At 37.6% G+C, this 14,795-nt stretch overlaps 2 protein-coding genes across 2 annotated transcripts in view; both read left to right on the top strand.

Annotated features, from left to right (window-relative positions):
* The first annotated feature begins 6 nt into the window (after positions 1-6).
* MTRF1L (mitochondrial translational release factor 1 like) lies at positions 7-12,780 on the top strand. The gene is made up of 6 exons (XM_026845780.1): positions 7-163; positions 2,068-2,251; positions 8,491-8,654; positions 9,597-9,714; positions 11,515-11,651; positions 12,113-12,780. Exons 2-6 carry the CDS (start codon positions 2,119-2,121, stop codon positions 12,326-12,328), a joined length of 768 nt encoding a protein of 255 aa, XP_026701581.1. The 5' UTR covers positions 7-163; positions 2,068-2,118; the 3' UTR covers positions 12,329-12,780.
* Positions 12,515-14,795, top strand: part of FBXO5 (F-box protein 5) — an 8,509-nt gene continuing 6,228 nt past the window's right edge. The window contains exon 1 of the mRNA XM_026845779.1: positions 12,515-12,615. The gene's annotated coding sequence lies outside the window, so the exon portion shown is untranslated. The remainder of the gene's footprint in view (positions 12,616-14,795) is intronic.

Here is a 14,795-nt window from a genome sequence, read left to right on the forward strand (position 1 = left end):
TCTTCATGTGGTTATTTTTCAGAATGTTTTCTGAGAGTAGACACTGTATAAGTCTGAGGATTAACCATACTCAAATATTCCAGATGAGAGCGAAGATTTCCGGAAGCTTACAGAAAAGGAAATTGCCTCCTGTGAAGAAGAGATAGCTGAACTGAAACACCAGGTTAGATCCCCTTTAAAAGCATCGTATTTCCCTGCTGTTCATAAATTAAGAAAGAGGAATTGTATTCACATCAAAATAAGATGTATAAGATAAACTCTTCTCCTTTTCCCCTCCCTGCCAATTATACTCCTCAACTAGTGTCTTTTATCTAAGGAAAATGAAAAATGCAGATGGTACAAAGAGAGCCTGTAAATAAGTGCCTTCTTATATCTGAAATTGTTTGAATCAGTACATCTTTATAAAAAGGTGCTATACTTTGTCTTGTCTGGGTGTACCTTTATGGATGTCCAACTTTTTATCTATGGGAAATACTAAACTTATATAGTATTGCACACACTAATGTTTTGGAAAAAAATAGTTTAATACTGTGTAACTACTTTGTAGAGTCTATATTAAGATAGCAGTCTATAGTGTCTGTGTTATTTAATATGAAAATAATGATCTTTACATTGTTACATGTTCTTAATGTTAGTGTGAAGTAGAAAGTGGTACTGTCACATTCTTTATTCCTTCAATAACAGTGCAACTGTCACTTTAAAAATATTTTAGGAAATACTTAGGAATTTGCCAAAAGATGAAGTTTGTGGAAAGAAGCATCACCTGATGCTAGTAAAGGTAGATGATTGAAAAGGTTGAAAAGCATTTGCAAATCATTCAGAGTTTTTGATCCAGCCTGCAAAATTGTGATATATTTTTGGGGTTCTGGTCTATCTTTCTTCTACAGATCAGTAGAAGCCTGGATCTCCCTTTTTAAATAAATCATAGAATCATAGAATGGTTTGGGTTGGAAGAGATGTTAAAGATCATCTAGTTCCAACCCCCCTGCCATAGGCAGGGACACCTCCCACTAGACCAGGTTGCTCAAAGCCCCGTCCAGCCTGGCCTGGAACACTGCCAGGGAGGGGGCAGCCACAGCTTCTCTGGGCAACCTGTTCCAGTGCCTCACCACCCTCACAGTGAAGAATTTTTTCCCTTTGTCTAATCTAAATCGACCCTCTTTCAGTTTAAGAACTTTAGTCCTCATCCTATCGCTACACTCCCTGATGAAGAGTCCCTCCCCATCTTTCCTATAGCCCCCTTTAAGTACTGGAAGGCCGCTGTAAGGTCTCCCCAGAGCCTTCTCTTCTCTGGGCTGATCAGCCTGTCCTCACAGGGGAGGTGCTCCAGCCCCTGATCATCTTTGTGGCCTCCTCTGGAACCACTTGAGGAAGTCCATGTCATTCTTATGTTGGGGGCCCCAGAGCTGGACCCAGTACTCCTGGTAGGGTCTCAGGAGAGCAGACTGGAGAGGCAGAATCCCCTCCCTCGACCTGCTGGCCCCAGTTCTCTTCATGTAGCCCAGGGTACGGTTGGATCTCTGGGCTGTGAGCACACACTGCTGGCTCATACTCAGTTTTCCATAGAGTGCTACTCCCAAGTCCTCCACAGAGCTGCTCTCAAATAAATGAATAATACAGGTTTGTTGTTGTTGAAGGACTGTCCTGAACATCCATACCTTCTTAACTCTGCAGCTGAGACCAGGTTAGAAGGGAATCAGATGGGAAGGGAGATGCTCAGTTGTCTTGCTGGAACCAGCGTGTGTCCTGTGGTGTCCAGATGTCGCAGTGCTCCTGATGTGTGAAAACTTCTGTGAAGTTTCATAGGTCTTGAGAGAGGCCTGTGTAGCTCCTGTGACCAGGAACAGACACAGGGAGCCTTCCTGCAATGCAGCACTTCCCCACACCTCTTCCTGACTGCTGCTGCTTCACTGCCATAGGCATGAGAAGCCTGTCCTCTGGGCAACCGTTGAGTTAGTGCAGAAGGCAGCCTAGATCGATTACAGTCTTGTCTGGTGTTTTATACTATTTCAGTTGTGGATAGCAGTGTCAGGGGAAAGTCTTAGCTGGGTGTCTTTGTATTTGCAGATAGTGTTGCTTTTGATTCCTTCAGAAGAAACAGATGAGAGTAATCTTGTCATGGAAGTAACGGCTGGAGTTGGAGGGCAGGAAGCCATGCTGTTCACCTCGGAGATACTTGATATGTATCAACGATATGCTGCCTATAAAAAGTGGAAATTTGAAATACTAGAATACTTTCCCAGTGAAATAGGTCAGTAATGAAAATACTTAAATCTTTGCAACTTTTTAATTTAAGTTGAAACACTCACTCATATGACACTTGAATTTCCTGATTACAGGAAGCTAATTTGAACTAACTTAATTTTAGAAGTGGAAGATCGATTGAAAGTCTGAGTAGAATTTTCCTCAGCTTCTGTATTTAAGAAAGTAATTCTGAAATGGAATTTCAATTAAAATACTAAACTGCTAAAAAATAAAACTTGCCTTTCATTAGATTAAAAGAGTAGAAATTAACTATGTGCTTGGCGGAAGAAAATTCAGAAAGTGATGCAGATACATTGTTTTAGCTTTATTTTTTTACAAATACAGATTACATATACTTTGTATGTGCTGTTCTACTTAGTTACGTAATGATTCTAGTGTTTATAGATCAGTTTGGTGTCGATTGAAGGTCTATTTATTGTTATGGATCCCTGGGCAAAGAGGGATCAATATAATTAAAACTATTCTTGGGGCTTAATCTAAAGCATCTTGAATTTATCTAAAAAAATGTGATCTGAGAATTTATGTAAGGAATGGGATGTTTGGAATAGAGCTCATCTGTAACAGCTAAAGGATTAGCAAAGTGGGGGAACTGTTGAAATTTTGAGAGAAAAGATCTAACTAAGAAAGTTTTCAACTAAAAAACTAAAATTTCATAGGTAACCAGTTTGACAGCTTGATGCTAGTAAAAGGAGATCTTTCTCCTTTCTCACTACCTCTCTGCATGTCTGAGCAGTCCCACCTTTTTTTTTTGTTGTTTGTTTTGACATCCTTTTACTTAAACTGGCAAAGAGTTTGTTTTTTACAACTGGGATAGTTTTTTGCCTAGTTAATGTGTTAAGTCGGTTCTCATGAGCCTTAGAGCTAGTATAAGATAAGCAGCAACATGGAGCTGAATGCAGGAAGGTGGAAAAACTGGATCTTCAGGTGATGAGCTACGAAGTTAGTTCACTGCATCTCATGGAACAGTGTCTTTGCAAAGATGGGGATTGGTATGTTTACACAACAAACTGAGGCAGTGGCACATGTTAGTTAATATTAGCTTAATCCAGTTAGTGTGTAAAGTTGTTTCACAAGGATGAGGCTGCTGTCTCTGTGTTACTGATGACTTCTTTGCATTGGCACTTGTAATTATGCATCTTCATAGAGTCTCATCACCAAGTCAATCCAACTGAAAAATAGTACACACCCCCACACCCCCTGATTAGTTTACAGGTAATCCAGCACAAGAGAAGAGGAGAAATGCTTATGGGGGTGGTGGAAGCAGAAGTGTGTGGCTGGTGGTGGTGGCAGTGAGAAAAGCAGGATCTCCTTCCAGCAGCAAGAGGTTCAGTCATTTTAAGCCAACTGTGAAACTGCAATCCGAAACATGCCCAACAAGTGGCAGGGGTTTGGGGTTTTGATTGACATATTGCTAGCCACGTTTCTCAGCAGGCTAGATTTGCTAAGTTTGTGTTAACAGATCAACAGACTCACTGTTACCCGTGCTCTTGTGAGTAAAGCTAACACGTTTTCCTTGATTACATATTGCTGTGGAGGTGATGTGTGTATATATCTATATATCTATATATATCTATATATATATCATAGTGGGTATGGATCAGTAGATGGGCACTGGTGCTCCTAGCTCAGATTGGTTGTGACACTTTATTCATACTTTCATCAGCATTCTTTTATTTTTTTAAGTGAAACTACAGAATTGAGAAAAGCTAGGATGTTAGGATATGCAGTCTGTCAGGAAAAACTATAGTCTCTTTTCAGTCAGCTCTTAGTATAATTGCGGAGAGACTTTTAACAAGCTTTGAGAAATGTGAAGCGTCTTCTAACACTACTTCTGCTTACTTACACCACATTTTGGACTCTGATATTATCAAGTATCTTGAGCTGTTTCTGTTTTAACCATGCAGAAATTCACAAAAAATTAATATCCACAACTCTCCTAATTGAGTTTCTCATGTCCAGTGAGCTACTTTCTCCTTCTAATGGAGGGTCTTTCTGTGCCCTTCTTGCGTAAGTACAATTTTTGATTCACTGTTGTGTATTGAGAGATTATAAGATGGTTCAAAAATGGACTCCATGGAAGAAACATAGTCACAAACTCAGAACTTGAAAATCTAAGTGCAGGCTTGATTTGTTGTCTGTATTCACATTTCAAACAAAGGGATGTCTTCATCTTTCAGATATGCGGATACAATTGTATTTTATTATGGATTTCATTTAGAGTTCTGGGTTCTTAAAATCTGTAGTAGAATTTGATTTTAAAAGTGTTATATGTGTACAATATCTAAAGAACTTTCTTTAGAGTTCTTAGCAGGTGACTTGTTTCAAGTTGATGAACATAAACTTGGGTTTTCACAGTATCTCCCAGAGTGGCTGCTGTCAATTAATATACATTTTTTTAATTTAATGATACTTGAATTCAGTATTGCCTCTTACCTAGATTTTTTTACTATTAATAATTTTATTTTTATGGTCAAGAGATCATTTGTCAGGTAAACTGTTTGCACAGTGTAAGCAAAGTTAGGGACAAGAAGCAGCTTCATGTTACAGCACAGCTTGTTGCTGAAAGAGGAAAGTCACATTTATCCTCATTCATGGCCAAACACTTTGCCAAGAACTGAGCCAGTTCAGCCTTCAAAGCCAACAGAAATCTATTAACTTTTTTTTTTTTTTTTTTTTAATAAATGGAATAAACATGGTGTAGGTTAGATGGGTGTAAACAGAGTGGGGGAAGGGTCTGGGTGGTCTTTATTTTATATACTAGGGGGAGCAGAGAGTTGCTTTTTCCATTGAGGCAAGACTTAGATGGGGTAAACCCCAGCACTCACAAACAACTTCACCTTCAGAGCACAGATTCAGAGTCAGCTGGGCTGTCCCACCTTCCAGACAGCTGTCAGCTATATGTTCCCTCTTACCTCTAGCAATTTTGAAGCCACAGAGCTAGTTGGATTAATCCACTGATTTGGCTTAAAAACTCTCTGTTGTTAAATAGGTTTAAGTCAGGACTGACTCAACTTGCAGTCCTGTGGTTGGAAGAGAAAAGGAGTTGTGCTTGACTACCTATTTGATGAAAGCTCAGTCCTTGGACAAGGAGCCTGCACCCTCTGAGGCATTCTCTTTAATGCCTAAATGGGAAATAAAAGTAATACATTAACCTAGTATATATCTAACTGTATTTTCTCTTTGAAACTGCTAGCTTTTTAATGGATATGTATTTTTTTAAAACTCTTTCTGTCTTGCTGAGGGCCTGCTTATGCTGAAGACAATGGATGGTGAGCAAAATAGAATGTAAATTTAGAGAAAAATAAAGGCAGCCCTAGCTGTTGTCAGCCTCCTGCAGTGTATCTTCTGATCTTAACTAGCGTGACCACATATTATCAAAACTGAGGAGCTAGAAATAATTCGGGAGGTAGGGGTATTATAGATGGCAGCACTACCAAAAGGCTGCCAGTGTTTAAACCCTAAGGTTCAAAGTGCCTGTGCTGTGCTGAGTAAGAATGGAGTTAAGTATGCTTGCTGATGACACTGGGCTGTTGTATCCCATCCATGCCCCATTTTTATGGACTGCACGAGCAGAAGCTAGGTCCTACATTAAAACATCAAATTCCCTCATTTCAGAGAACTGCAGAATTCGGTTGAAATCTAAATGTGAGCATGTGTGAACAAGGTAAATCTTAAACAAAGCTGCAATTAAGAACTGGTTTCAGTCCACTCTTAAATGACTTTATTGACTTACTGAGGGATGCCACTGTGCAAAATAGCATGTTCAAGATTTAGCACACACATTAAAGTATGAACCCACATGTCCTTTATCCAGTGCATCTCACCCTGCAGTGGCAGGCAGAGACACAGATAGGGGATTTTGTCTCAATGTGGGTATAAGATGCCACATAAAAAATGAGTTTAAACTCACACCCCTCTTCTGTGCACGACAGCTTTCACGATAGACAGGGACATTTTAATTGAAAGGGGCAAGCATTAACTATAATGTTATTATATAAACTACATAATTATATATTATTATTATAATTAAATATAATTCTTATAATATTGTCATATAATCTTATGATATATAATTAATTGTATTAATAATATTATTAACTATAATAGTATTAGCATTAACTGTATGTAGTTAGTAAGAACTAACTGTATTTGACAGTCCTATGACATTTCTGCCAGGGGGGTTGTTGAAATTTCATTGGATTTGGCAGCATTTCATATTAAGCCTGTGTTGGTGATAGTTGATTTGAAGCAGTATGACCTAAATACCTTTCTTCTGAAGCAGACTCTTGGTCATCTCCTGCTAACTGCTACATTGCCACAGGCACACTGTTATCACTACAGACTTAACATGTCACCGATGTGGGTGCAGCTGACATAGACAGACTGTACCCATGGTGTATATGCATTAATGCCAGGAGAAGTGAGGGAGAAAAGACCCAACATTAGCTTTTGCAATTAACTGCTTATCACATGATTAATACTTGTCAATAGTGTCATAGCCTTGTGGACATTCATATTATTTTTACTCCTGACATAGCCTAGCTTCTTCCTCATGTGCAGAGATGTTGCTTATGATTTATTTTTTTTTAGTATCTATTTGTATACTCCTGTGTAAAGGAGTAAGTAAGTTTTATTCCTCAACTACATTAATTATTATAGATTTTATAAGATCTTTCAGAGTAAAGGAGAAATCTTTTGTTCATTCGCATAGGGTTTGCATAGCAGTAGAAATATTTCACACTACCTGTTAGAATGAAACTTACTGATCTAAACTTTGATTTTTATCTGTTAAACTACATGCTCACAGTCAGATTTATTCTACACATGATAGATCTGTCTTACAGAATTGATAGTAGATAATGGCTATAAATTAAATCAGTGAAGCACTAGGTATGTTGAACAGTATGTCTGAATAGAAGTGGTACAGATTTGTACAAGTAGGAGAAAAATTTTATAAGTCAGAAGGACAGAAATGAGATGAAGTAAAAAGAAGACGTGGATTAGGCTAATTTCCACAAATATGACTAAAAGGAAGTATGTTTTAGTAAAGTTATGAGAGAATTTTACATTTCTGTAGAATAAAAATATTTGCAAACATTCTCTGTGAAGGTAAAAAACCTGGCCTATGTTCTGGCTGATTATTTTTTCCTGCTCTGACATTCTCAGATTCTATGTTGTCTTCATTTACCCTTTTAAAAAAGCTGCTATCTTATCCCTATGGTTGATTTCCTTAGTCTAGAAGTAGCCTAAAATGGTATTTCTGAGAAGTATGTGCTGCTGCTTTTCCTCAGCTGTGGTTTCATGCAAGACTTCAACAGCAATATTCTTTCAAGGCCACCTATCTTCCCTTTAATCATTCCATTGACACACCATCCAGTGTGTCTGGGATCTGGGAACTGAGCTGGACTGAAAACCAGAAAAGGTGAAAAATTACATTAATTTATAGTGCCATCACTTCTCTTCCTTCAAGGTTATACTGGCATGACTGAAGGATTTGCACACTAGCAAAGGATGAAGAGCCATATACTATTATTGCAACAAACTTTCTGTCATGAAACCATCATTTTATTGGGCTTTATCTACAAGTTCCAAGCTGTTCAATGCTAGTTTCTCAGCACATTGCTGTTAAGCGTTTGCTGGATGTATTGGTAAAAAGGGCAAAAGTTAAGAGTTCTGCTCACTCCATTAAGATGAAATGGAGGAGCAAAGACAAGATATGGGTAGGATGCATAGAGCAGAATGGATAGGAAGAAGAGTATGAATAATACTCATTCTTTAATTAAAAAGGGTGGGTTTTTTCTCATTGAACGATAAGGTTCTGAACTAACTAAAAATTGCTGTAGTTCCTGAAGGTGGCTTTCAAAATCTGATCTTTATGTAAACTTAGTGCTAGCGTTAGAGTTCTACTGTGGTTTATGATTTTATGTGAACATGTATGTACATGGTTGATAGATGATCTTTTTATGTAAATAAAAACCATAAATTGGACTCTATAAAAAAGAATTTGACAGTCTTTTACTTGAGACAGTGTGTGAGTATATATGTCTGGCTTTATTTTTAAGAGTTCTCTTGCATTTTTGGTATAATTCTGCCTAAGTATTTAAATGATAAATTTCATAATTTTAAGAAACAAATGACAAGTCTAAATACACTGTTTAAAATGTAACGGTATAGTACCAAAAGTTTTTCTTACAGCTTTACAACTGTTTTTCTTTTGTATTTAAGGTGGCTTAAGACATGCAGTTGCCAGTATATCGGGACTTGAGGCTTACAAGTACCTGAAATTTGAAGGAGGAGTGCATCGTGTTCAGCGGGTGCCAAAGACAGAAAAACAAGGACGCATTCACACTAGCACAATGACTGTTGCCATATTACCCCAACCCACCGAGGTAATATTTATTTCTTAGTATAACAGACTTTAACATGAGCAATGTTTTACATGCGTTATTGCTGATACCAAAGTATTTTCTGTCTCTTTGTTATTCTCTCTTAATGATTTTTTTTTTTAAATCTTAGTTTTAAACTAAGTCATATTTGTTTATTTTTGTCTAGGGGACTGAAATAAGGAATTTCTGTTTTTTCTCATAATCTTAATCTCAAGAAAGTCACTGGCAGTTTACTTCACTATAACTTGCAAATTCACTGTGACTGTGTCTTGCATGTTTTGTGGAAAATGACAGTTTTTACAAAGTAACAAAAGACTGAATTACTTTACAGAGATCATAATTTCTTTTAGCACTTCGTTTTTCCCATTTTTGTAGTGTTTTGCTTTCCCCTTCTAAAGTGTATGGGTGATAATTAATTCTTGCCATATTTGCTTAGTTAAAAATAACTGGTTAAGAATTAAAGCTTTGTTTTGATCTTTATTTTACGTTGACCTCACAAGTTGTCAAAGATGTTACTCCTTCCTATTCTCTCCCAAAGTTGTCTCACTGCTTCCTCCCAGAGCCCATCACCCCATTCTAGAGCCAGCAAAGGGAATATGTTCGTTTCATCTAAAAAACATGTTCAAATATTGGTTAACTGCTGGAAGAGGCTGCAGAGCTTTCAGAAGAGGGGGAAGATTAGTGCTAAGGGATAGTTATGCCTTAAACTACTATTAATCTGATTTTCTGGCTTCCATCATGTTACATTCCAATCCAGCTACAAGGGTTTGTTAATATAAGTTTGATATATGCTACCGCTCATAAACCTTAAAGTTTGATCTTGCCTGCATGTGCCTTATAAAATAAACTAACTATGTATATTTGACATTTGCTTAGAAAGAAACCACAGAAATGTGTTCTTTTTTTGTTTTATTGGTTGTTTTTTTTTTCTGTCTCCCGTGACAGATGAGGCTGCAAATTAATCCAAAAGATCTACGGATAGAAACAAAGCGAGCTAGTGGAGCTGGAGGCCAACATGTCAATACCACAGACAGTGCTGTACGGATAGTTCATATTCCAACAGGTGCTTCATTTTTTCCTTAGTACAAGGTCTACATTGCATAACTGCTGTCAGAATTTCTTTTGAAGCAATGGTTTTATTTTCAAACCTGGACAACAGTAGAGCAGAGTTTTCATACAGTTTTCATGTGTGTTTATAGTACTCCAAATGCACCATTTTGTGCCCACTGCAGTTTGTAATAGTGAAGAGTACTGGCTTCAGTAGGTAAGCTATCCATTTTGCCATTAAGCCTGACACTAAAAGCATCCAGATCAATTACTATGAAAAAAGTTATATTTAAGCTTTCAAGCAATGGAAAAGAAACTGAAAAACAGAGTACGTTAAAATCTGATGATTTGCCTTTTCTTGACTAGTCTCCGAAAGAGAGATTTTTCTATTTCCATATTAAAATGTTGCTTTTAATTGCAGAGTCTGCTGAGGGTGCCAGTTTCCATTTGTCTGCTGGCTCCTTTCCCATAGGTTACACACATAATTAGGAGGCCTATCCCCAAGGCTCAGGTGAGGAAACGTAGGAGGGATAAGAAAGATACATCCTCTAGTACTACCTGATTTTAACTATCATATCTTTTTTTTATGGCCATTCCTAAGCTTTTTATTTCCCTTTGAGCAATCCACAACAGCTGCCTTGACTTTCATTGCTTTTTAACTTTTCCTCTTCTCTACCACAAACATTAGTCAGGTTTTACAGCCTCAGGGTAATCCTGAGTGCTCTTTATCTTCATGTATCCAGATTTTTGCCACCCATTTCTTCATATTTATTGAAGACATTAATCCATTCTGCACTTGTTGCATCACCTCAGTAAAGCAGAAGGTAAACAGTGGAGAGGATAGAATTCTGTTCAAGATAAGTATTCCAGATTCAGAAAGTTTTGGATTGCTTCCAGGTTTGGAAAAAAAACCACAAAATAAAACCAGCAAATAATATTAGCTTTTGCTGGAGGTAGTTAATAGTGCTTGTTACAGAAATCTGAAAAACATATTGCAAATTTTGTGTGGTTATGCACTAGAGATGGTTCATAGAGAGTTTTATATCTCACCTTATCTCCTGACTTTTTCCTATTCCATCTTTCCCTTCTTCATTCCTTTTGATCTCTCTTGCTTTTCAGTTGTCCTGTTATTACTTCTGTTTCTCTCATCCCAACTCTTTATATACCTTCATTGCAATCCAAAAAGTTGTTTGCAAACAAGTCTTCCGTAAAGTAATACTATGTAATCTTATAAAGGCATACTGTAATCTTACCAGAGTTACTTAAAATAAATCCAAGTAACAACTTTGCTTGTGCTTTCTTCTTCCTGTATTTCTTATCCCTATTCCTTTCTTAGGTTGTTCACTTCTCATCTTAACTTGAGTTATATGTTCTGGGGGGAGAAGCCACACCTTTTTTTCAAGAAAATAGTGCCCATTTTTGTATATTCTGATCATATTCTGTACAGTCACTATCTCATGTATTTTACTGCTCCTTAAATCCTAAATTTCTTGAAACTGTGAGCAAAAATTACAAGTATGAAAGGTGTCTTCTGTAAGTCAGATCACATCACTTATCTTTTATTTCATTATCTACCTGTTGTCCAACATATTGAATTAAATTTCTTGGTTTATGTCTTAAAGCACCTGTACAGCTCAGCCTGTACTTCCCTCCCAGAATGTAGCATTAGACATTAATAAGCCTGGACTTTTACATTCCCAATCATAAATATGTGTTGAAGAAAGAAACAGCTTACTGTAACATAATAAAAATCTTGTAGAAATTGCAAAACCGTTCTAGCATGTGTTACTGTTAAATGTCATGATATTTTTGGCAGGGATTGTGTCTGAATGTCAGCAAGAAAGATCTCAAATTAGAAACAAAGAGAAGGCTATGCAAATGCTCTGTGCTAAACTATACAATGCCAAACTGGAAGAAGAAACCAAAAAGAGAACCAGTGTTCGAAAGATTCAAGTAAGTTTCACTTAGTAAAGATATAATTCTGTACAAGCATATGTTCTTGGGGTAACTCCTGTGTTGAACTGCAAATAATAAATGCAAATATGGAGGAACAGGATCCTAGGAAGGACTTACACAAGGAAAAAAAAATTCCATTCTACTTCTACAGTAAAGGTTGCATTCTATCTTAACCAGACTTAAAATTTCAGTATTATGTAAATTCTAGCGATTTAATAAAACAAACTGGATTACAGCATGAAGAACTGGAATAGTATTAGGAAAAGATGCAGTAAAAATTGTTCTTTTGCATATTTGAGAAAAATTACTGTGACTGTTGAATTCGTCTGAGTACTATGTAACTATAACAAATTTTGGATAATTGTGGGAGGAAAAGAAAGCTTTTGCTTTAGATGCTTAATATTTCATACCTTTTATGAAAAGATGATGATGATAAACTGGTTCTTCTTCTCTGATAGATTGGGACTAAAGGAAGATCGGAGAAGATCAGAACATACAACTTCCCACAGGACCGGATTACTGATCACAGGATAAGCAGATCAGTGCATCATATTGAGTGTTTCATGCTAGGGGAAGAAATGCTAGATGAAATGATACAGGCTCTCAAAGAATATGCTGATTATGAATCTTTAATGGAAGTTATTTCAGAAAATGAAAAAAAGAATCTATCCTGAACGTTGCTCTTTTGTCAGCCCATTACAACAGAGGTAGACATTTGTCTGCAAAGGAGCTTCTTGGAGCACCACCCAGAAAACGCAACTGCTTTTCAGATCATGAAAGACACCACAACTTGTTTCCTCATGACTGATAGACAGTGTTCTTACTTGAGCAAAAGACTTTATTACTTTCATATGAGACATTATTGCTGGAGCAGTTCACTTAAAAAGTAAATTTGACTGGGCCAGAAGTAACTGCAGTTACTTTCTCCACTGAGAAGATACAGATACACCAATTTCGAAAGGTATGCATTCAAAAAATGAGCTATTTCTAGTTCAGTTTTTCATTTAAACAATAGTTTAAACATCAATACAGTGTCAGATAGCTTACTTGAGAGAAGAAAAAGATCCTGTTTTGTTGGAGTGATTGGAAGAAAGTGACAAATAAATGACCCCACTACTAATCTGCATATTGATTAATCACTTCTGCGTGGCATGGGAGAGGGAGTCAAATTGTATCTCCATGTTTTCAGAGCCTTCTGGCCCATATTAATAAACATTAAAAAATGTTTAGGAATATCACTTGTTTCAAAAAAAAGCTCTGAAAGCCAAGTGACGACTTATATGAATTGTTTTTGAAAAGGATGCTTCTGAGTGAAAAGTGAAGAGAATCTTTACAGTATTGTTTGGCTGATATTTCAAGTCTCCATTTGGCTTCAGCTCAGTTTTTCCTTTATGTTTTTAATTGATCATCCACTTTATTAATTTTGCTAAATGTTACATGGTTTTGTCTGTTTGTTTAACAGCAGCTTAAAACATTTGATCTGTGAAAACAAAGTAGAACTTTTGCATTTCTAATCTGCTGATACATGTGCACATTTACATCTGTGTATAAAGAAGACTTTAAACGTTTTAGATTTAATTTTACAATCTGAAATACAGCAGTACAAAACCCGCAGGTTCCATGCCACACTATCCCATCATGCATTGCACCTATGCATGTGTGTATACATACACAGAATGTATCTGAAATATAAATAACCAGTAAATAAGAAATTGAAACCCTAGGAAAAATATTATCATGAATATAGGGGTGTTTACTTTCAGACTCCTAATAAAAATTAGTGTGAGAAATTAGAATAGAAACAAAGTGTTTGCTACAGATAGCTTATAGAAATGCATTATTTAAACATCCTGTATAAAAATCAACTGTTATCAGTTTATTATCCTATTTTACATTTGAGACTGCAGTTGGAACCAATGCATGTCAAAAACCACGTAGCATCATTTAATATTTTTATCAGCTTTGTTTTCTAGGAAATGCTGTATGGTAACTATAATTAAGTTCCAAATCTTTAATTAAAAGATGCATATAGTAATTTCAGATGTAGGAGTGTCTGTATGCACACATACTTCCTGTTGGCAAGCATGAGACATAGTAAATCTAGACCTAGGAGATTCACACCTCCTGCACATAAGAAAGTAAAAATAAACATTGTTGCATTTTGTGTGTAAAATAAGTAGATATTGATTGGAGCAGAAACTAGGACTTCAGGTCTTTATTCCTAGCAAATCACTACTGTAAATGGAAGACTACAGAGCACTTGTGACAGTTGTTTTGACTTCACTTAAAGCTGGGCTATCTTATACTAAGTGATGGATGGAGTTTGCGATTCCTTCTAATTTCAGCTTCATCTTTGTCCAAACAAGTAAGGGCCATCAGCAGGTCTAAGCACTGAACTACCTCCTGAAACCTATATGAGTGTTTCAGTCTGTCACCCTAGACCTTCCCTCATGTCCCAGCTGGTGGCCTGGTGAGGTCAAATCCCACCAGGCTCCTGAACAGACACCAGATGTGGTATTGCCTTGCAAGTGGCCAGCCTCTGATCAGTGTGAGAAAAGCCAGGTATCCTGTGACTCTGGCGGGAGGCTGACAGGTATCCCAAAACTGGCATCTGACAGTGGCGTACAGGGTGGACTTCACCATCTTGAGTGGTACCTCCTTGGCCTGTCATGGCAAGCTTTGCTGCATAGAGACTTGAAGTCCCTTTCTTGCTCCATATTAATTTTAATTTAAGGTCTGTTGTCTCATTTGTAAATGCACCCCCCGGGCTGTGAGAAGATTGTTTTTTTCAGCAGCAGTAGGAGCCCAGCACTGGCGTCCAATCTGCTCAGCTCCCAGTAGCGCTCCTCCTCACCCTGCCAGCTACTAATAGCGTTGATCGTACTTTAAAATAAATGCAGTTCTTCCACGGGGCGGAACCCAGATGTAAGATCCACCGCCAGACTTAAATCCTTCCCCGGTAGCGGAGCTTTCCACACCTGGGGCATTGCAAGAGGCGTGTGCCGGGATGGTGGGGAGATGCCAGACGCAGCCCGTTACAAAGGCAAACGCAGATGTAGTTGGGCGCCCGGCACCCCCGCGGCGCAAAAGTCGAGTTGTCCGGGGAGAGCGCCCCGGGCCGGGCGGGAGGAAGGGGCGGGC

Source organism: Athene cunicularia (genome assembly GCF_003259725.1).
Source record: "Athene cunicularia isolate RWA chromosome 3 unlocalized genomic scaffold, athCun1 chr3_part1, whole genome shotgun sequence".
Taxonomy (NCBI): Eukaryota; Metazoa; Chordata; class Aves; order Strigiformes; family Strigidae; genus Athene; species Athene cunicularia.

Coding starts and splice junctions, on each gene's coding strand:
- MTRF1L (XM_026845780.1), top strand. CDS start 2,119: ATGGAAGTAACGGCTGGAGTTGGAGGGCAGGAAGCCATGCTGTTCACC. Junction 9,715..11,514: donor GATAGTTCATATTCCAACAG/GTGCTTCATTTT, acceptor TATTTTTGGCAG/GGATTGTGTCTGAATGTCAG. Junction 11,652..12,112: donor CCAGTGTTCGAAAGATTCAA/GTAAGTTTCACT, acceptor CTTCTCTGATAG/ATTGGGACTAAAGGAAGATC.